General features: G+C 33.1%; 1 protein-coding gene and 2 pseudogenes across 1 annotated transcript; 2 read left to right on the plus strand and 1 right to left on the minus strand.

Annotated features, from left to right (window-relative positions):
* The first annotated feature begins 348 nt into the window (after positions 1-348).
* On the plus strand, positions 349-6,815 carry LOC142619370 (pentatricopeptide repeat-containing protein At3g13880-like; annotated as a pseudogene).
* LOC142620119 (rust resistance kinase Lr10-like) lies at positions 6,374-9,530 on the plus strand (annotated as a pseudogene).
* Positions 9,531-17,451: 7,921 nt separating this feature from the next.
* Positions 17,452-20,900, minus strand: LOC142619373 (rust resistance kinase Lr10-like). The gene is made up of 3 exons (XM_075792457.1): positions 20,148-20,900; positions 18,655-18,681; positions 17,452-18,576 (listed from the first exon to the last, which is right to left on the minus strand). The coding sequence occupies exons 1-3, from the start codon at positions 20,839-20,841 to the stop codon at positions 17,465-17,467; spliced, it is 1,833 nt and encodes a 610-aa protein (XP_075648572.1). The 5' UTR covers positions 20,842-20,900; the 3' UTR covers positions 17,452-17,464.
* Between the last annotated feature and the right edge of the window lie 781 nt (positions 20,901-21,681).

Genomic DNA, 21,681 nt, shown 5'->3' on the forward strand with positions numbered 1-21,681 from the left:
TTATCTAAAGCTGATGAGCTCTAGTTCAAATGACATATTTTTCCCTTGTAAAATTGAGGTGGGAGGTCAAATCGTAAGTTCAAGAACCACCAGGGTACGTGCGTAATTACCGATACAAAATTGTTTACTTGTAAAAAAAAAACCATTCAATCTATCATTCAGTATTGAGAGTTATTTATTTTGCTAAGTGACTACTGTGAATTTATTTTCATCGAGGGCAATTACTAAATTTCAAAGGAGGAAAGCTGGAGTTAATTATATGTTATAACAATAATATTGTGAAAGCTCTCAAATTTTGGGTTGTTTAGTCACAGATCACCTGTAAAGCTATATGACTGATAGCATCTTTGACTGTGTGCATTATTTGTCACGATCAGGCAAACACACCATCTATCTGTGAGTTTGATTTGAAGTGTTAGTATTTGAATTCTACCTTTTTTATTTTTTTTTTTTCGAACAATTTTCAACTATATATCAAAATTGGTAAGTTTCACATTTTCCAATGTTATACACTTATAATTGCTGATGTCAATGCAAACATGCACGATCAACATTATGAAAAGATGTTTGAATCTTCCGCAAAACATGCTCAAAACTATATTGCAATTTTCCCAGTTCATTGGAGATGGTCATCTACTTGCTTGGTTAATATGACAGCTCTGCACCTTTTATTATTGGTTTTGTACTCCATTTTTATCTCCCTGATATGTATCTCTTTTGTTTTACTATTTTGTAGTATGAGAAGGATAAGAAATTAACCCATGTACAATTCAAAGCAAACTTAGAGAGGATGCTACTCATCTGCTTTTGAAAGGCCTCCTTTGTTAAATAGACGAGGATTCCAACTCCATTTGGGAACAAGGGAGATAAAAACATGTTTCTCCAAAAAACAAAACCCACAAAACCAAACTTTCTCCCCCACACCACCGACTTTCCTGGGCTCATTCAACCTAGAATCCCCTCCACCATATTACCACCAACTATACCATTACATAACCCGCCACAACATGCTCAACCTTGTCGTCAAAAATTTTCATTGGACTCTGTAGCTTATACAAAACTGGTCCAGTTCTCTACCAAATCTGGGTCTCTTATTTATGGCAAGGCTGCTCATGGCCACATGATTAAAACTGCTTTCAGATCATGCCTGTTTTTGCTAAACAATCTTCTCCTTATGTATTGCAAATGTGGTGAGATAAATAGCGCTCGTCAGATGTTTGATAGAATGCCAAAGCACAATGTTATTTCATAATTCTCTACTTTCTGGTTATTCCCAGATGGGTCTTTTTGTTAAGGCCATGGAGGTGTTTAATGAAGCAAGAGTTGTTGGTTTGAAACTTGATAAGTTCACCTTTGCTGGTGCTTTAAATCTGTGTGGTCAAACTGGGGATCTTCTGTTGGGTAAGCTGATTCATGGTTTGGTTATTGTTAGTGGGTTGGGTGATAAAGTTTTTTTAACCAATTCACTTATTGATATGTACTCAAAATGTGGTCAGGTCAATAGGGCGGCACTTTTGTTTGAGTGTTCTAATGACTTGGAGTTTCTTGGAATTCCTTGATTGCTGGTTATGTTAGAATTGGCGCCAATGAGGAAATGGTGAAACTTGTTGGAAAAATGCACCGATCAGGATTGAAGTTGAATACTTATGCACTGGGAAGTGTACTGAAGGCATGTGGTACAAATTATAAGGATTCAAATCAACATGGGAACGCACTACATGCCTTCTCAGTCAAACTTTGATTGGATTTGGATGATGTGGTTGCAACTGCATTACTTGATATGTATGCAAAGACTGGGGATTTGGTTGATGCAATCCAAATTTTCAAACTGATGTCTGACCAAAGCGTCTTCATCTATAATGCCACGATCTCTGGATTCCTCCATGGTAAGACCATTAGTGATGAATATGCAAATGAAGCTTTTGATCTTTTCTCTAAGATGCAAAAGAAAGGAATGAAACCCTCAAAGTTTACGTTCTCTAGCATGCTTAAAGCTTGTAATGCTGTTGAAGCATTTGATTATGGAAAGCAAATTCATGCTCAAATTTGCAAGAGGAACCTACAGTCGGATGAGTTCATTGGAAGTGCACTTACTGATTTGTACTTTTTGTCTGGTTCAGTTGAGGATGGGGCTAAATGTTTTGCTGTAACTCCTAAGCTAGATATTGTCTCATGGACATCCATCATCTCAGGTTATGTTCAAAATGGGCATTTTGGAAGTGCCTTGGCTTTGTTCTATGAACTTCTCTCATTTGGAATGAAACCTGATGAGTTCATAATATCAAGTATGTTGGGTGCTTGTTCTAATTTGGCATCCCCAAGATGTGGACAGCAGATTCAGGGATATGCAATAAAAATTGGCATTGGCAAATTTACTATGATTCAAAATTCACAAATTTGCATGTATGCAAAGTCTGGAGACATTGATTCTTCTCATCTGACCTTTGAAGAGATGGAAAATCCAGATGTGGTGTCCTGGTCCGTGATGATCAGTAGCAATGCGCAACATGGGTGTGCAAGAAAAGCATTGAGTCTTTTTGAGTTGATGAAGGGTTATGGAATTGCACCCAACCACATTATGTGGAGTTTTAACGGCCTGTAGTCATGGAGGTCTTGTTAAAGAAGGACTCCGGTATGTTAATAAAGCCTTTTTACATTTCATAAATGTGTGATTTTTTTTCTTTTGATTTTTTTTTTTTGGGAAGAGGGGGGGTGGGGATGGTATCCTTCATCCTCAGATTTTATTTATTTATTTTGCAGTGAGTTGTTTTCTGAAACTAGGACTTGATGAAGAAAGTAATTTTAATAAGTTGTGAATTGAATTTGATTGGTGCACTAAGGGTAAATTGTATACTAGGGAGAAGAAAATGCAGATGTACTCCTTTTTATCAATTTATTATTCAACGTCAATAATATTTTAGATAGAATATGAAGTTTATTTGGGATATTGTGAATTAATTGCTTCCAACCCCCCCCCCCCCCCCCCCCCCCCCCTCTCCTTGGAACTTGATCTAAAGCAGAACTTAATTAATTAATCTTTGAAATTTATAAGCTGTTTTTTTTTTTTTTTTTTTGGAGAAGAAAATTGTAAATTGTTGTGTGCACATTTGGTTTTTAACTTGTATAACTGTCATTTCACTATCCTTGTCCATGGCAGATTCTTTGAAAGCATGAAGAAAGATTACTGCATGGCAGTTAATGTAAGGCACTGTGCCTGCATTGTTGATCTCCTGGGTTGTGCAGGAAAGTCAGCTGATGCTGAAAATTTCATTCTGAACTCAGGCTTTGAGGAAGATCCGGTGATGTGGCGAGCCTTATTGAGCACTTGCAGGGTTTAGAAGGACACTGTCACAGAAAAACGTGTTGCAGAGAGAGTAATTGAGCTTGAACCTCAGGGATCTGCATCTTATGTGCTTCTTTACAACATCTACAATGATGCCGGGATAAATTTACCTGCGACAAAAATTAGGGAATTGATGAAAGATCGTGGAGTTAAGAAGGAACCTGGTCTAAGTTGGATCGAGGTAGGGAACGAGGTTCATTGCTTTGTGGTGGGTGATCAATCTCACCCAATGAGTCAAGTGATATATGCACGCTTAGAAGAGATGATGAAGACGATAGAGAAATTAGGTTATATAGAAGAGAGGCCTATTTCTAGTATCTCTGAACCAAAACTCAATGCCAGCACAGTGATGAACTACCACAGTGAAAAGTTAGCTGTGACTTATGGGATTATCAATCTGCCAGCATCAGCACCAGTGAGGGTGATGAAGAACTTGAGAGTTTGTCAAGATTGTCATACAATGATGAAGTTCTTGTCGAGAGTAGAAAAGAGAGAGATAATTCTAAGAGATTCAATTCGTTTCCATCATTTTAGAGAAGGTACGTGTTCTTGTGGAGATTACTGGTAGTTTCAATAGAAGTAAAATTTTGGGTTAGTGATAGGAGAAATGAGTGAATGTTCTGGCCACAAATGTTGAGTCATATGAGTGAATATTTTGCTTTAGTACTAGAATCTATATTTTTCTAAATAGCAATATTATAGACAATAAATTTTACAAATTATTAAAATTATGATTGATGGGGAAAAAAGAACCCACCACAAAGGTTGTAAGCTAATTTTGTATACATATTTATGCTTCTCAAGAATTCTGAAAAAAATATTGATAAGTCAACAATAATGTAATTTTCTTGATTTGGTTTCCATTGAAAATTTTCTAAATTTGTACATATCACCTTTACTTTACATGCATGCATTTGATTTTTTATTGTGAATGCAGGTCGGGACACACTCCATAATGAGAATATAGATTACGACTAGTTCCTTTATTTTAGATGCAATTTGATTGCATTTTATCATAAGGTTAAGATACTAATTGGTTTTTAAAGTAAGGCAGGATTTGAATCCTGAATCTTTTATTCAATGACAAAAACTTTACTATAACTCAATAACCCACATAGATTACCACTAGTCTAAAGTACCTATAGATTGTCTTGACTCTATGTCCATCAACAAATTTTTTTTTTGGGGCTAAGTAGGGATAAAATGTATTGAAGAAAGAGAAGGAACCTAGGGGGACCTGCATAAAAGAGGGTGGGGAGGTGAGATCGGGCCCATAGGAGTTACAAAAGGCTCAGCCAGGCTGAAAGCCTGCACCATAATGGAGAAGATAATTTGAATTTCTATAAAAAAAGAAAGAGTGAGAGAAAAAAAATGTAGAGGACTAACTATGGACTCCTTATGTAGTGGACTTGAGGTTTTACACAAAGTTATAAGATCCTCATCTATATTTTCCATTCTCCATATTACTTAGAAAAGTAAAAAATATAAATTAGGAACCAATTTAGAATGCTTTCATATATCCACATCAATTGGGTGAGTATATTTTTAGATTTTCACAATTTTGGCTTGTATATTTATAAATAATGGGAGCACTTTAGGGTACCCCAAATATGTTTTCAGATACTGCTATACAATTATAATCTATACTCAATCGATACAAGATGAGCGTGAATGCAATTAAAGAGAAAAGTTGACATAGATGTTATGGGCAGAAATATATTTTATTTTATTTTGTTTTTGTAATTTAGTTCACATCTGACATAAAGAAAAAAATTATTCATCTTGCATAATGGAGCTGAATGAAAAACTCATTCTAAGTCTTTTATCAGGAAGTTAAAGAAAAAGAAGGAGAAGAATTTGGTTACAAAATTGCTGGTAGCCTCATGACCATCAATTATGGAGGGACCCTCATTAGGATATTAAATTCAAAAAAGGTTTTTTTTTTTGGTCAAAGCTCGTTTATTGCTTCTACAAGGACCACAGTTATTGGATGCCAGTGATTAACATTTCTCTTTTTTTCTTTTCAATACACAGTGGGATGAATATTTTTATTTTTTATTTTTTGTTAAAGCTCTATCTGTTGTTTCAACTCTCATGGCTATCTGATGCAGGTCATAGTGGAAACATGGTTGAATATGTTTACCATTTGATTTTCAGTGATTAAAAAAAAAGTGTCTTTCATTTCTTGGGGGTATAATACTCAAAACATGGCATTGGAGTCCACATCCTATTTATCTCTCATGCCTAACAAGAAATGTAGTTGAACTTTTTTTTTTTTTTGATGAAAGGAATGTAGTAGAACTTACTAAACAAACAAGACAGAATAGAATCTAAAGACCTGAAAACTCTGTGAAATGAGAAAACTCTACATATTTTTGGTTTCTCTATGTGAAAACGAGAAAACTCTATATATTTTTTTCTTTAATCACTTTCCTCGATTTTATTTTACTACTATTTTATTGATGATACTCTGAAAGACCTGAAAAGCAAGTCATCTTTGTCAACAAACCACTGTGCTAGTTGTACCAGATGAAAATTTTCACTCTCATAATGGTGAGAGAATTATCTTTCACTGCAGGACTCACGGCCATTATTGTTCTTGTATTTGTCCATAAAACTTGCAGTACTGAGAATAATATTCATCAGTGTGCCCCTCTTCCTGTGGCAATATCCAGAACATAAGCAATCCATTTGGATTGACGAGCGATCCAGAAGCCTGTGGTGACCTAAGGTATGAACTGTCTTGTGAGAACAATCGAACAGTGTTATACTTATTTGAAGGAAAATACTATGTACAGGAAATCAATTACAATAACTACACAATCTGGGTGGTGGACTCAGGTATACAGAAGGACAATTACTTTTCCACACTGAGTTATTCTTTATATCGATATAATTTCAGTTCTCAATGGAGTTCTCTGTTGTATGACTATGACTGGCAAAACTACAATGCACGGATTGAGGTTTTCTTGAGCTATGAAAAACCAGTGAATACTCCATTTTATTTGGATACTTCTACTTGCAATGACAATGGAGAGTATTCTTCCAACTCTTCAATTTCTCATTCCAAGAGGTATAAATATGTTACAATTGGTACAATAAGAGCTAAGGATGTGGAGGACTCGTGCAAATTATAGCAGATGGTTATGACATTGTGGCCAGGAAGTGATAATCCAGATATTTCCTGTACAGAAGTCCACAATAAATTGGTATATGGTTTTGAGCTTTCATGGGTCCAATTTCTTTTGTGAAAGTCAATGCAGAAGAGGGCGTGGTTGCTACTCTGATAACTTGAACCTTGTCCAATGCTACAGTGGTAAGATTGGTGGGTAAATATAGCGAGAAAGGGCATAACACTTTCCATTCTCTAATTAAATACCTTACATGTTGACCATTATCTTCCTCTTGCAATATCGAACTTCTAGCTATAAGAAGAAACTTCTTGGTGATTTTATTGAAATTTAATAGATTTAATTTCAAGGTTCCAAATGCTGATGTTATTCTTTTCTTTGTTATAAATGCAGGATTGGGTGAAAAACTATGTATTTTCTTCTTGGGTGAGGTTTCTATCTCAAAAAAGTAGTTTGAACTTTGAAGGATAATATATATAGAATTGACTATGATATGGAATTGAATGAGTAATTGTACGTGAGGAATAACTTATTTATTTGGGCAATTGGATGATCACAATCTTTTATTAGGCTTGAGGAAATGAAAGTAAAAATTATCTAATTTCTGAAGAAGAAAGCTTGTGGTCCTGTGGATGCATACCACATCCATTCCAATGTAAAAGACATGCTAGGGTATTTCAGCATAATGACTAAATTAATTTTAAAGTTCAAAACAGTACTGATGTTATTCTTTTCTTTGTCAAAGCTGCAGGATGGATTATAAGTCTATATTACCTTTTAATAGGTGAGGTTTCTATCTCAAAATGAAATATTACTATGATGACACAAGTAAAGGAATAACCCTGTACTTGGACAATTGGCTGATCTCAATTGTTCTGGTTTGAGTAAATGAAAAGTATAAATTATTGAAATTTTTAATTAGAAGATAGCTTTTTGTCGCATTCTCCATCCATTCCAATGTACTATAGACATGCTAATATATATTTGTTGTAGTTTTTGTATAATGACAAAATTAATTGTAAAGCTCCAAATGCTGATGTTATAATTATTCTCTTCTTTGTGAAATGCAGAAAGGCGGTATCTTGAGCGCCCATATGTATATCATTCCCGCATAGGTGAGTTTTCTATCTCAAAAAAGTTGTTTGAAGGGGTAAAGATAATACAGAATTAAAAATGACATAGAATTGCATTGAGTAATTGGGCCTGATGTGAAGATGACACTAGTAGATGAATGAATGAAAAGTAAGATAATCGAATTTCTTAAGATCTACACAAAATTTGGACTGGTCTAGGTTTTGTTGGCACAAGTTAATTAATTTGTTGTGGGTCTGGCTTTCTTGATGTGGGTGGGTGTGGGTCGATGTTGTTGGGTCTTGGGCCCCTGATTGCCGCTGTTAACAACTAAGAGGTTTCTTATTATGCCTAGTTTTCAAGTTTTTCGGGTCACTTGTTTCCCTAATTAGTAATTTATCTTTAATTAGCAAAATGTAATTTCAACTTTTCTTTTTGGTTGCAGGATATTATCATTTGTACTTACTACTAAACATCAGTAAGAACCTTAATCTCCTTTGATATTCTTCAACTTTTTTTAAGCAGATCATTCCTTAAGATTGTGCTCTAAAATATTTTACCATGAAAACAAGATGTAATTAAATTTTAGTGACATTTAAATGGAAACAGCATATATTGTGCTTAATTACTTGGATTAGGAAGCCACTTGGTTGTTCTCAAAAAAAGGAAGGCACTTGGTTTTGTAGTTCAGCCATATTTTCAACTAAAAGTTAAAATAGCTGAAAATAGTGTAACAAGAAATTTTTTTCCTCATTGTTTTTCGGTGATGTCCCTGTACAGTGTTGTTATACATTATGGCAAAAATGGTCTTGGGGACTCCATGGGTGGTTGCCCTTTTGATATATAAGTGGCATAGGAGGCATTTATCAACAGATGACGCCGTTGAAGAATTTCTGCAAAGCCAATTAGGTATTCTTACTTAGAAATTAGGAAGATGACCAAAGGTTTTAAGGACAAGTTGGGAGAAGGAGGCTATGGCTCTGTATATAAAAGGAAGTTTCAAAGTGGCTGTCTTGTAGCTATTAAGATGTTTGATAAGTCCAAAGCTAATGGGCAAGATTTTTTTAGTGAAGTTGCAACAATTGGAAGGATTCACCACATGAATGTGGTACAACTCATTAGCTTTTGTGCCAAGAGACCAAAGTGTGCCCTTATATATGAATTCATGCCTAATGGTTCTCTTGACAAATACATTTTTTCAATAGAAGGAAGAATCCCCTTAAGTATTGAGAAAATATACGAGATTTCTCTTGTAGTGGCTTGTGAGATTGAATATCTACATCGAGGATGTGGCATGCAAATTCTGCATTTCAATATCAAGCCCCATAACATTCTTCTTGATGAGAACTTCACCCTAAAAGTTTCTAATTGTGGGCTTGCGAAGCTTTATTTTGCAAATGATAGTATAGTGTCTTTGATTGCTGCAAGAGGAACACTAGGTTATATCGCTCTAGAGCTATTCTATAAAAACATTGGAGGCATCTCCTATAAAGCTGATGTTTATAGTTTTGTCATGTTATTGTTGGAAATGACAAGCAGAAGAAAGAACTTTAATGCATTAGTAGATCATTCAAGCCAAATTTACTTCCCAACTTGGGTCTATGAACACGTTAGCAAAGGAAATGATATAATAATGGCAGAGAGGAGGAGAAGAAAACAGTTAATAAGATGATGATAGTCGCATTATGGTGCATACAAATGAAGCCTAGTGATTGTTGTTCAATGAACAAAGTTGTAGAAATGCTTGTAGGAGAAGTTGAATGCTTACAAATGCCTTCTAAACCTTTCCTATCATCACTAGGGGACGTAGGAGTCAACTTAAATCCAACTTGCTCATCAATTCAATCAAGTGAATCAGCTCAATTTTAAATGCAACAAGGTGATATGTCAGTTGGTTGATTTACATGGAAGAGTGTCATATATTGTAGGCGTTGCTAATTCCATAACAATTTTGGTTATGATTTCTACAAAAGTTTATTTGTAATGACCAGTTCCAATGCAATTGTTTTCAATTCCATTTGGTGTCAATGCAATTGTTTTCAATTCCATTTGGTGTAATCAAGGATGAAGTCAAATGGAGGCTGTCACTGTGCAAGTCTACAGAATTTTGTTCGAGCAAAATAAAAAATAGTTAATTGAAATGTAGCTTAAAAAATTGTTAAACAAAAAATTCCGCCTGATGTTCGTCTGATTTTTAGTCTATAGTGCATAAAGTTTGGAAAGGTAATTATTTTTATAAATACGATTGAATTTATAGTGCATTTTTTGATGGTTGTTATTTATTGTCATGCCTAAATATAAATTAGTTTTTAGTGTTGGCAAGATTCAGACTCAAGTTCCAAAAAATAATTTTCAAGTTGGATTAACTCAAATTCATGAGAAAGTATGAATGTCGGTTTTTTTGTTTTGGGGTGAGAAGGATAAAGTATGAATGTTGATTTTATACATCAACATACAAAATTCAAGATGGCAACAGAATTTTATACACTAACATTAATTTTCATGTTCCTGGGAACTGTAAAACTCAAACCCACAGCCAATGCAGCTTCATAAAGGTCCCGTTCTATTTTGATTTTTGAGTTCCAAAACTTTATACCATATTGATGCCCACAACAATGAAGTGGTTCGTGTTAACCTTAGTGGTTTGCCACCGAATGAATCTAAATAGGACCTTCCTCAAATGCCTAATAGTGTACTGGAACCACAAGCCTTCCTTCTGTGTGGCAGGCATTATTGCTTGGGTGGTCACGAAGAAAACAAACCTTGGGCTATGGCTTACAAATTAACCTACCTTAAATACATGGGAGTCACTACCTGAACCCCCAAACCATCCCAGTTCTCAGAATCGTGATTTATTCTCAGCAGCTATGGAGGGTCCTAGACCAAGTATTGCATACTGGGAACATGTTAACGGTTATCCTTGTGATCTCCAAATATTTGATGTGGATACCAAAAGTTGGAGAGTAAACAAGTTTAAAACCAATGAAGGACTAATCCTTTGGCCAAAGGGACAATCTGTTGCTGTAGACAAGAAGTTGTATTAGTACGACTTTCACTTTGAAAATCTATCTGGATTTGATTTGGTGACAAACAAGTGGATCAAGACCAAAGTTCATATGCATGACCATGATGAATATGTGCCCGGAAAAGTTCATATTTCAATATTCAAGTAAAGTGTTGATGAAGTATTATATATACTCCGAATTTTGGAGTAATAGCTTTGAAATACTTATTATTTTAAGTGCTCTCAATGCTTTCCATACTGCAATCATAGTTTTTAATTTGGTTGCCTCTCGAATGACTAGCACTATGGCTCATGGGGGTTGGAATTCTTTTAACACCTTATCGTATCTACTCCTAATACTGATTTGTATAAAACTCAATTCCATAGTAAGAAGACTAGAAACAACATGCAATGGCCATGCCAGATCCCCTCGAAGGAAATCAATAATTGTACAGTTCGTTGGCATAGCTGTAATTAGGAGTGTTTGTGGTACGGTACGGTTTTGGGCCACTTTTAGCATTGCACTTTGCAATGCGATTTAGCCAAATCCATGACTACACCACATCTTATTTTTGCAGTCACATATGTAGTGTGGTTAAGGGTTTAGCTAAAACCATAATTGTACCGCATCTCATTTTTCCGGTTATATGTGTGGTGCAGTGTATAAAATGTGGTTTGAAATCAGTATATTTTTCAAATTTTGGGTTTTTTTTGCTGAGCTCAAAACTGATTATTCCCTTTGTTTTGGGCCAATGTTTAAACTATTGAGCTAGTTTTTTTTTATTTTGGGTTGGCTTTCCTAATCAACATTTGCTAGGATTATTAAACTATATATATATATATATTAAAAACCTAGGGTTATTAAACTATTAATAATATATTTAATACTAAAAAAATAAATATATTAATATATAGAGAGGGTGTGGTGCGGTTTGTGTGGTTTCTTATTATAAAACCGCAAATTGTATTGCACCATGCGGTGTGGTGTGGTGTGATGCAATGCATTGATACTTGTGATGCAGTGCAGTTATGCCATTTTACGGGCGGTTTTGGTGCGGTTTGGTGAACGCCCCTAGCTGTAATTGCAATGACTCTTCCTTGTAACTCTAATGGCTTTTTAAATGGATAAAAGTTTCTCCAAACTAGTTTGGACAAATATTTCTCTAACTTACCATGAGGCAACTGATAAAATCATTCTTGTGTATTTTTAGTATATGATCTATTTGATGAGTCCTATGATTAATTTGTTCAAATAATATAGGTGGATTGGTTTTACAAACCTCATTAGTTAAAAGATGTTCCTCTGAAAATGTTTGGGGGAAGCTTTGTCCGTCTGAATCCAAAGCTATTCCTTGTAAGGTTAAGGGTGCTTTTGGTTTTTTATTTTTTGTATTACTTTGTTTTGTTAATTTTCTATAAAGCTTTTTCTTGAGACAAAAAAGAAAAGAAAAGAAAAGAATAGAATAGGAAAGAAAATAGAAGACTAGAAATGGTACTTGGTTAGGGCCAACACAAATAGATATTGAACATCAAATTTGTGGTTTATTTGGTAAACCATATAAATTGTTTAGTTTTGATTTACGCTCTGTTTGTTTCAGCATCAACGTTTTCTGGAAAATAGTTCATTTTCCAAAGAGCATTTTCTGAAAAACTATATCATTTTTTAGTGTTTGGTAACGACCTTGAAAATGAGCTTGAGAATGTTTTCCGGTGTTTGGTATGCAAATTTTTATTTTTATTTTTTATATTTCTTGTGTAATTTAAAACATGTGTATTATGTAAACCAACTAATGTAATCAATATAAATAATAAAAAAAAAAACCAAGAATGAATTTGGTTTTCATACTAAAATTTTGACAATAGATACAATCAAAATTAGTTGTCAAATTTTTATGATCTCTACCACTCATCTTTCTCATATATATAAACAGAAATATCCATACATACATACATACATACATATATATATATATATATATATATATATCAACCATTTGTCTATATACATAAAATTGATAAGGGAATACGTCTTTAATAAGTATAAATAACAATAACTTTTAATTTTCTACTATTTTTGCTGGTATATTAATTGTCTACTATGGTCAACCACAAATCTTTAATATTACTCAAAATTATGTATTCATATAATGCATCTACATAATATAACATCACTGCATAGTATTTGCATAATATATCTATCAACGAAAAATATTATCCTATGTAAAAGCAATTTAGAGCCATATAGGCACTGTGTTAAAAATTTTGTCTTTTACTTCATTCATTCATTCTTTCTTCTTTTTTATATTTTTATTTTTTTTAGCACTTTTATGTGCAAAAAAAACTTCTACCTGGAATCCATTAAACCAAAAATTTCTTAGAGAAAAAATAAAATCAAGTTTGAAATTCAAAGTAAAGAATTGAGATTTTGGTAGAGAGAAATGAAATAGTTACCGTTGCAAATATGTTCTCTTTTGCAAGTTGGTAGAGAAGAATGAAATAATTATTGAGCAATGAGGGAAAAAAAATCTACTCAAAGAACTTTGTTATAAAGGGGAAGAGAAATATAGAGAGAGAGTGAGGGAGAGAGATCTATGGAAGAGGAGAAACCAGAGTTAGCGATTGTGAGGGTGTGAGGAAAGAAAAAGAAAAGGGAAGAGAGAAAGAGTGAGAGAGTGTACTGTGAGAGAGAGATTGTTTTCCAAAATTTTTTTTTTGGAAAACAACCTATACAAAACAAGCTTTATTTTTATTAGGATTTTCCATTGACTAAAGATAGTTTTCATTTGACCAGTTTTTCTTTGTACTACCAAACACTGGAAAATGTGGAAAACTATCTTTACAGAAAGTTTTCCAGCAAAACAAACAGAGCGTTAAATTGGTCTTAAAATAAAATTGGTCAACTTTAAATATGGTTTTTATTTGTTATCTAATTTATCTAAATCCAAGTTTTATTTATTTATTTATTAATATGTGTACTTGTAAACGTCATAGTCAAATTTGTATGTAGTTATGTTATTTTTTTTAATGGAAATTGTAGCCATTAGTTACAAACTAATTTAGAGTGGTTAAAGTTTAAAAAAGTGAAAAACTATGTATTAAACTTTAAAGAATAGATTACAATGATTTACTTTATATATATAGGTAAACAAAGTGAGCAGTACAAGTTCCTTAAAAAAAAAAAAAGTTGTGAAGTACATGTATAATATTTGTAATACAAAAAATGTAGGAAAATGGGCTTAGTCCATTGGCCTTATATTCCAACACCCAAACTTTGTTCTTGTTGACTTATATGAAGGTGCATGGATACCACACTTGTCCATTGTAATGTTGGTGAGACTTCTAGCCCATTTTTAGTGGAATAATACAGTGCACTTTATCATACAAAAACAGCTTTTCAAATAATCAAAAAATTCATCTTCAAATTCGGTTCATATCAAGTTTAGGGCTTTGGAAAAAGATAAGAAAGTTTCATTAATAAAATTATGATAATTTCGGCTAGCTACCGGGTAAAACAAATTGAGAAAAGAAAAATGAGCTGGTATGAAATAGATTGAACATGACAAAGTGGTCAAAACGTGCTTGCTACCGGGTAATAAATATTCTACCGTTGGTGGTATTTTTTTTTCTTTGGTTATTAGTGAGAATGAGATGCCAGATTGTGTAGGTTGTTTTTGTATATTTAGTAATCTTGGTAAACTATAAATAATTCTTCTTTCCCATGTACCTTTTATCTTCTCTGAAATCCAAATATTGCAATTGGACATTGTACTTGGATAGCTGCTACTATCTAATGTAACATGAATAGATTGAGAAATATTAATTTGAACCATTTAGACACAAAATATGCAAAAATAGACTATAAAATATTAAAAATAGAACCAACACTTTAAAGATTGTGTAAAAATTAGAATGATGTGGTACTATGTGAAGGTGACATGGGCGTGGCTTGAGCGGGTGTTTACCGATAGTAATTCTTCAAGCTCTTTATAACATAATTTAACTCAATTTACATCAAATAAAATATATTAAGAATTTAATTTGGTTACAAGCAAATATCATGGATGAGGGAAAAGTTCTCTGATATCATATACTATATAATAAAAGTTAGACTTAGACGTCACGGTTGTGCCAAGTGGTTTCACCAAGTTGCAGAAAGTTTTTTAGATTTATATATATATATATGTGTGTGTGTTATTTTCTCCTATAATTTCTAAGTTGATAAAAAATATTAATTTGATTACAATACAAACTCTTCATATAATCCTACGTAAAAAATTTCCATGTAATCCATATATTTTTTTAAAATTATATATATTTTTTTGAAATTTAAAAAAAAATTATGTTACTACATGTAAAAATTGAAATTTTTTTTAGATCTATAAAAAAATAGATATAATTTTTTTTGCTCTTATCTTCTTCTTCTGTTATAATTTCTAAGTTAATAAAAATCTTAATTTGATTAACATCCAAATTAATTTCATCTAATCCTTATCTTAAAAGTATAGGTTTAGGTCCATCTAATCCTTATTTTTTAATTACTACACGTAAAAAAAAAAAAAGCTAATAAAGTTTATTTTCAAGCAAATTATCTTTAATATAATAAAAGAGTGTAATTTGAATAAATTTTCTTTCTTTTAATGTACAACCATTCTTTTTTATATTAAAAAAAAATTGTTCTCTTGGGTCTATCCAAAAAAATCTCTCAAGAAGTGAGAACTGAGTACATGTCCAGATGTCCTATCATCAAAAAAGTAAAATCAGTTTTAATTAAACTCTTTGTCTCAAACTCTTAATAATTAAACTTTCCCACCATGTCACAATTATTCATAAAGTGAAGGAAGAAAATGTTAATATCAACATTAAGCTTTTGTGTCTATCCAAAAATAAATAGAGGAAAGTTGACAAGAAAAATTAAATTTTTGTATTTATCCAAAGATTAGTAGAGGAAAAGTTGATAAGAACAATTTTTGTGTCTATTTAAAAACTTGCTACAATTTTTGCTTACCTTCAAGTATATCTAAAACTTGCGATTAGATCAAAGGGAATAAAATCAATCGGGAAAAAAAAATTAAATTATAAATATTTTTGCTCCATGTCCCTTAAACTTCTCATTCGGACTATGCTCTCTCTGTGAATCTGTGATGAAGGTTATATTTTTTGTATTCTTAAGTGTATAGTTTTAGTTGGATGGTTTTGTTCTGTTTGAATATCGCTTATTTTGCTGAAACTGAAAACTTATTACTGAAAGTACTATAGATAAAGGTAAAAGTTAGTTGAAATAGTACAGTAGGGTTTATGAAAAGTATCAAAAAGTGCAGTGGGGCCCATGAATAGTGGTAAAAATAAGCTGAATAGTGAAATAATTTTAATTTTTCATTGCTTCCCAAATGCATGCTAGGTTTATCAACATCCTAATTCGATAGGAAATGAGTTAGCAATGAAAGCTGAAATGGAGCACCAAAGTGTACTGTACCAGACCAAATTGTGTGGATACTTTAAGGATGCCTACAATGAAAGCTCCAAGTTCTATTTTCCTCTCCAAGGTTATTTAACTCTATCTTTTTTTCTTTTCTTTTTTCCCTTTTTTGTTTCATTCTGTTCATAAATGCATCATATTTTTTATACTACAAGTAACTATATTGGAACTCTTTGAAGCTACAGAGTTTGAAGGAAACTTTGAAAAGCTGAGTTACTATATAAGCTTGAATTGTTGGAACTTAATCAATTAGATCCTCATCACTATAATTTATTGGGATATGATCACAACAAAGGATTCTCAAGAGGAATAAAAATGTAGTTGGCTTAGAAAGTTTGGGTCAATTGAAATATACACCGGAATATAAATAAGAAAATAATTGCTAAAATGAGACTTATTGAAGGTGTATGGTTAAAAAAGAATATTGGTAAAAATATGGTATGATTCACTAAATTTTTAAACACCTTGAAGTTATAACCTATATTCCAAATGAATAATTTACTTATAATATAGATTGTTGTTCACAAAAACAGCCTAAGAGGGATATGCAGGACCTCGCAAAAAGTATTACACTTTTTAATTTTCATCACATCTCAACGCTAATGAAGCTATTTTCAATCATTGATGCAAACTTATTTTTAGGGTCTTAACTCTTAGATATTCTCAAAAAACATTTCTTGAAGTTTATATTTACACATTTTGTTTTGATAGGTTGAAATTTGGTACCTCCTCTCCCGCTTTCAAATACAAAAATTTAGTTCTTATGTAAATTCTTAATGTTTAGTAATTTGGGTTGTTTATAATTCTCAACTATTAAATTGAGATTTCCACTTAAATATATTTTATTATTTAATTTAAAATAAATTATTTTTTTTTCTTATTTTCTTTAGTTTACACATGATTCTTGATTAAGCCGTGCATCGCATGGGCATAATACTAGTATCCATTGTAAAGATATGATGAACACCGTTTGAAATTTTTTATTTCTAATAGTATGAATGCCTTTAAGGGTATAACCACTAATTTATATTGGAAAGTACTAAGGAAGTCCTACTGCGACTAGGAAACATATAATGTTAAGCACAAATTAAGTTTAAAAAAAAAAAAAATTTGCCCAAAATTTTTTTTTTTAAACAAATCTTAAATTTATACCATTTCATATAGGGCTCCAATTTGACTAAAATACCCTTAAAAGCTCTCTAAAATAATGAAATGAAGCTTTATATTAAAAACATTGTGAAAAATGTAAAAATTTAATAAATATATTTTTTTAAAATTTTTTTTATTTATAAGCATCACATTGCTCATATTTGATATAAAAACTTGAAGTCCGGACTTTTATAATTTTAATAATTTTGACCACAAGATAAATAATTTTAATTCTTGAGTACAACATGATTGCAACTTTTATCAACGTTAAGGACTCCTAGTTTAAATACTTACTCTGATTCTGGGATGACTTCTAACTCTTGGTTTAGACGCCTTACAAGCATACTTGCATTGACTATTGTAGGGCCTGTAGAGGCAAAGGGATTTGGAGGCATGGTTAGTATATCTCCTTCTCCCTCCAACATTTGAATCACAACTTTCATAGAAGGACGATCCACTGGGTGCCATTGTATGCACCAGAGTCCCACAATTGCTAGTTTCTTTGCAATTTTAGCATCTCCATTATCCTCAACATAGACCCGTAGATCTTCCTTTTGCTCTAAAAAATTGTATATCCATTGTGGGAAACATATTTGGCTAGTGTTCTCCATAGTCACGTCAACATTTTTTCTCCCTCCGACCATTTCAAGCAACAATATTCCAAAACTATAAACATCTGATTTGTATGACACGTTCCCAAAGTTCCTAGAGAACACTTTAGGTGCAATGTAACCTATTGTCCCCCTAGCTGTGGTCATGGACACTACACTTTGATCCTTTGCACACAACTTGGCTAGACCAAAATCAGAAATTTTTGGATTAAAATTTTGGTCTAGCAAAATATTATGAGGTTTAATATCAAAATGGAGAATTCGTTGGTCACACCCTTGGTGAAGATATTCCATTCCTTTTGCTATGCCAAGAGCAATGTCTTGCAACTTGTCCCAACCAAGGAAACGTTTAGAATTTACTGATGAAATGAGCTTCTCTAGTGAATCATTTGGTAAGAACTCATAAACTAGAGCTCGTCTAAATCCATCAGCACAAAAACCAACTAAGCGAACTACATTAACATGGTGGATTCTACCCATTGTTCCCACTTCATTTATGAATTCTTCCCCATTTCCCTTGGAACTGTTTAGGATCTTCACAGCAACATGGATTTCATTGGAAATCTTTCCTTTGAACACTGTTCCATAGGCTCCTTGACCTAACTTCTCTATAAATTGATTTGTAATCCTTTTAACATCGGCATATGAGCACCTTGTAGGCTTTAAAGCTCTGTAATCTTCCAAAAACTTTTCAATCCTTGCTTGATTTTCTTTTTCTACTTTGTCATAGCGATACACATGATAGAATGCACAGACCATAAGTGCCAAAAGAAATGACCCCAAGGTGGAAACTGCATACCAAACATTCGTGAGTAAAGAAACTAAAAATATTTATCGTATAACTTACAAATGGGCAACAGACAACTCACCACTAGTCACTATTTTTCTTGATCTACCTGTAAAATAATTTGGCATGAGTACCTTTCAATTACATTTACAAGAAAACAAAAGATGATTGTGTGTAAAATTTTATTACTATTAGCTAAAAAATGACTAGGTACTCTCAAAGTACATCAATGTGATACTCCCTAAAAAAAATGATAAAAGAAAAAAGAAATTACTTCTTTGTAGTGTCTTCTTTCACATAAATAGTAGCTTGCATCATAAATTTAATTACCAAGATTAGTTATTATGTGAGATAAAGAAGTATCATTGTGCTTTGAAAACATTGAACTATTACTCTTATTAGCAAGGTAATATTTCATTCAAACTTTGTGTTCAGTTTAAGCTTTAAAAGAGAAAAAGAAAAAAAGCAACTAGTGAACTTTCATTAATCGAAAGAGGTCAAATCAACCTAAATTAAGAGTCTAATGTGTTAAGCAAGTCAATTAATCAATTACCACACTTACGTTAATCTTTTTAGTTAATTTTTAAGTTGACAGTGCAAGGTTTGGTCCAACTACCATCCTATTCAAGTTCTTTCGAGACACAAGTAATCCCTGCTGAGGATGGTCATTCTGGAGTAGGTGTTGTTATTTGGGATTGGGAGAGTCAGATTGTAGCAGCTGTCAGCATGCCCCTATCTGGGAAGTTTGCAGTAGAGGAAACAGAAGCTTTAGCCATGGAAAAATGTGTTATCCTAGCTCTTGAACTGGGCTTGAAAAATGTTATATTGGAAAGAGATTCTCTGCAAACTGTCCAAGCAGTAAAAGACAAAGAGTGTAAGGGAATGACTGGCCACATCATTTCAGGCATCATCCATGAAATGTCCAAATTCCAGATGGCGGATGCTAGACACATAAATAGGAATGGCAACAAGATAGCCCATGAAATTGCTCAACAGGCCAAGAGAGTCGGGGAATTGAAGAGCTGGACTGGTACAACACCAGAGATTGTAGCTAATCTTCTTGGTATAGATAGTTTCAGCTAAGGGAATTAGTTTATGGTCTGTCTTACTCTTCCTTGCAGGTCTGTCTTTTTCCTGGGCTCTGTATTGGTTGTAGCGTTTTTATCTTTGAATGAAATGAATGTTCAGTTTCAAAAAAAAAAAAAAAAAAATCATTAAAGTACAGTTTATACTCTCTCCTATCATATAATAGTGAGTTCTACTAATTAAAATTTATGGTGAGGTTTATCATTCATCACTAGGCAGATAATTTTCCATGTGAGACAAGCCAGACTTCTAAAATAATGTTCTTTTGGTTGGAAGGAAAAATAACTCTGCAAGGATGGATACAGACACAACTTACAAGCATAGCTCTAAAATAATGTTCTTTTGGTTGGGAAAATAACATTTCATGACTGGTTACAGGAAATTACCGTTGCAGAGAATTTAGCGTGATAAAATCAATACACGTTGGCTTGAAACGTGAAGAACTTGTGTGATTATGGAAGTGGAAATTGGGTAGAAAAAATACAATACCTTTGTCTTTGTTGGGGTCGAAGCACTCAGTTTCGAATATTTTGGTATTACTCTTGAATATACATTTCTCGCCTTTCGCTTCACAGTGTCCGCACTTCGGTTCAGACCATGTCAATTCAAGACGAGGAGGAGTTTCCCATATTATTGATGATGGAAATGATGGAACTCTATACATCTTTGTACATGATACTATAGGCAGGCTGTCGATGTCAAGATCCGATTTAAAAGCATAGACTTGGTGGCGACGGCTACTAAGACAATGGATCGGATCATAATATACTCTATCTGTTTCTGGTGGCGTACAATTGAAAAAGGTATAGTCAACAAGAAAATCATCGTGGAATTGGAAAGGCGAGGAAGTTAAATTGAGTTCCCGGATTTTCCGTGGAAAGCAATTATCTGAGTCAATTATATTAATTAACTGAGATTCGTAATCAATGTGTTTGACAAAGGCTTTTACTGAAGTTGTTAGCTCGAGCACGGTATGGTTTTTATCAGAGCAGTAGAGATCAAAACCAGGATAACCACAGTGCTGGTCTGGCTGCCTGTCTTTGAGTCGGAAAGGAAATCGGATGTCTGGGCCATCTTCTCCACACCGTAATTCGGGACACCCATTTTGGCTTTCTCCAAGGTCTACGGTGAATAGCACAAGCAACAGAAAAGTTGGTATAACTATTCTATGGGAGATATCCATATCTGTGGTCTAGCAAGATTCTCAATCTCCTAGATTTCTACACCAACTTATTTTTTTCTCTAACCTTATTTCTTAAGAGGCTACAGGGAGAAAATTCATGAATTTAGCCATGAAATTTGCGGAAGGTACTTTTATTCAGGTGTCAACCATGGGCTGCTTCGGTGGGACTTCACAAGGCTTTTTTTTTTTTTTTTATAAATTTATTATTATTATTTATTAATGAAAGGTCTGTTTGACTTAAGCTACGTTTGGTTGGAGGTAGAACAGGAACAATAGAAAAGAGAAAAGAAAAGAGAGAAAATAAAATATGGTGTTGTTTGGTAGAGAGAAAAGATGGCCAATTTTTGGTGAGGTCTTGGCATTTTCTATTCGGCCTCACCAAAAATTAATCTTGAATGGGATGCTAGATAAATACAAAATTAGCTTGCTTTGAGAGAGAATTACTCAATATGTCGGTGAACATGTTTTTTTTTTTTTTTTGTTCCCACCCTCCAGCTACTTCACCACACATATCTGACTATCCTTTGCTTTGGGTTTGAATCTTCTCTGCACTCTGCCTTTGCATAGCTTTGTACGTTTTGGCTTTTTTTTATTTTATTTATTTATTTTTTTTTGTTTCCACCAAGCAATATATATATATATATATATATATATATATATATATATATATATATGGGATACAAAAATTTAATATGATAATAGTGCCACGTGTCATACCTAATGCCGAGGAGGTCGGTGCAGTTTTGAGAAGGCCATATCCTCGGACGGCAAAGCCAGGGAGGCGAGCTCTAGTCACGTTGATGGTACATCACCAGAGGAGGCCTTATTGTAAAGGAAGAA

Source organism: Castanea sativa, chromosome 12 (assembly GCF_040712315.1).
Source record: "Castanea sativa cultivar Marrone di Chiusa Pesio chromosome 12, ASM4071231v1".
In the NCBI taxonomy this organism is placed as follows: domain Eukaryota; kingdom Viridiplantae; phylum Streptophyta; class Magnoliopsida; order Fagales; family Fagaceae; genus Castanea; species Castanea sativa.

Excerpts from the sequence above, each read along its gene's own strand:
- LOC142619373 (XM_075792457.1), bottom strand. The coding sequence starts at position 20,841 with ATGGATATCTCCCATAGAATAGTTATACCAACTTTTCTGTTGCTTGTG. Across the intron at positions 18,682-20,147 it reads CGACCCCAACAAAGACAAAG|GTAGATCAAGAAAAATAGTG; the intron begins GTATTGTATTTT and ends ATTATTTTACAG. Across the intron at positions 18,577-18,654 it reads AAGAAAAATAGTGACTAGTG|TTTCCACCTTGGGGTCATTT; the intron begins GTGAGTTGTCTG and ends TTTGGTATGCAG.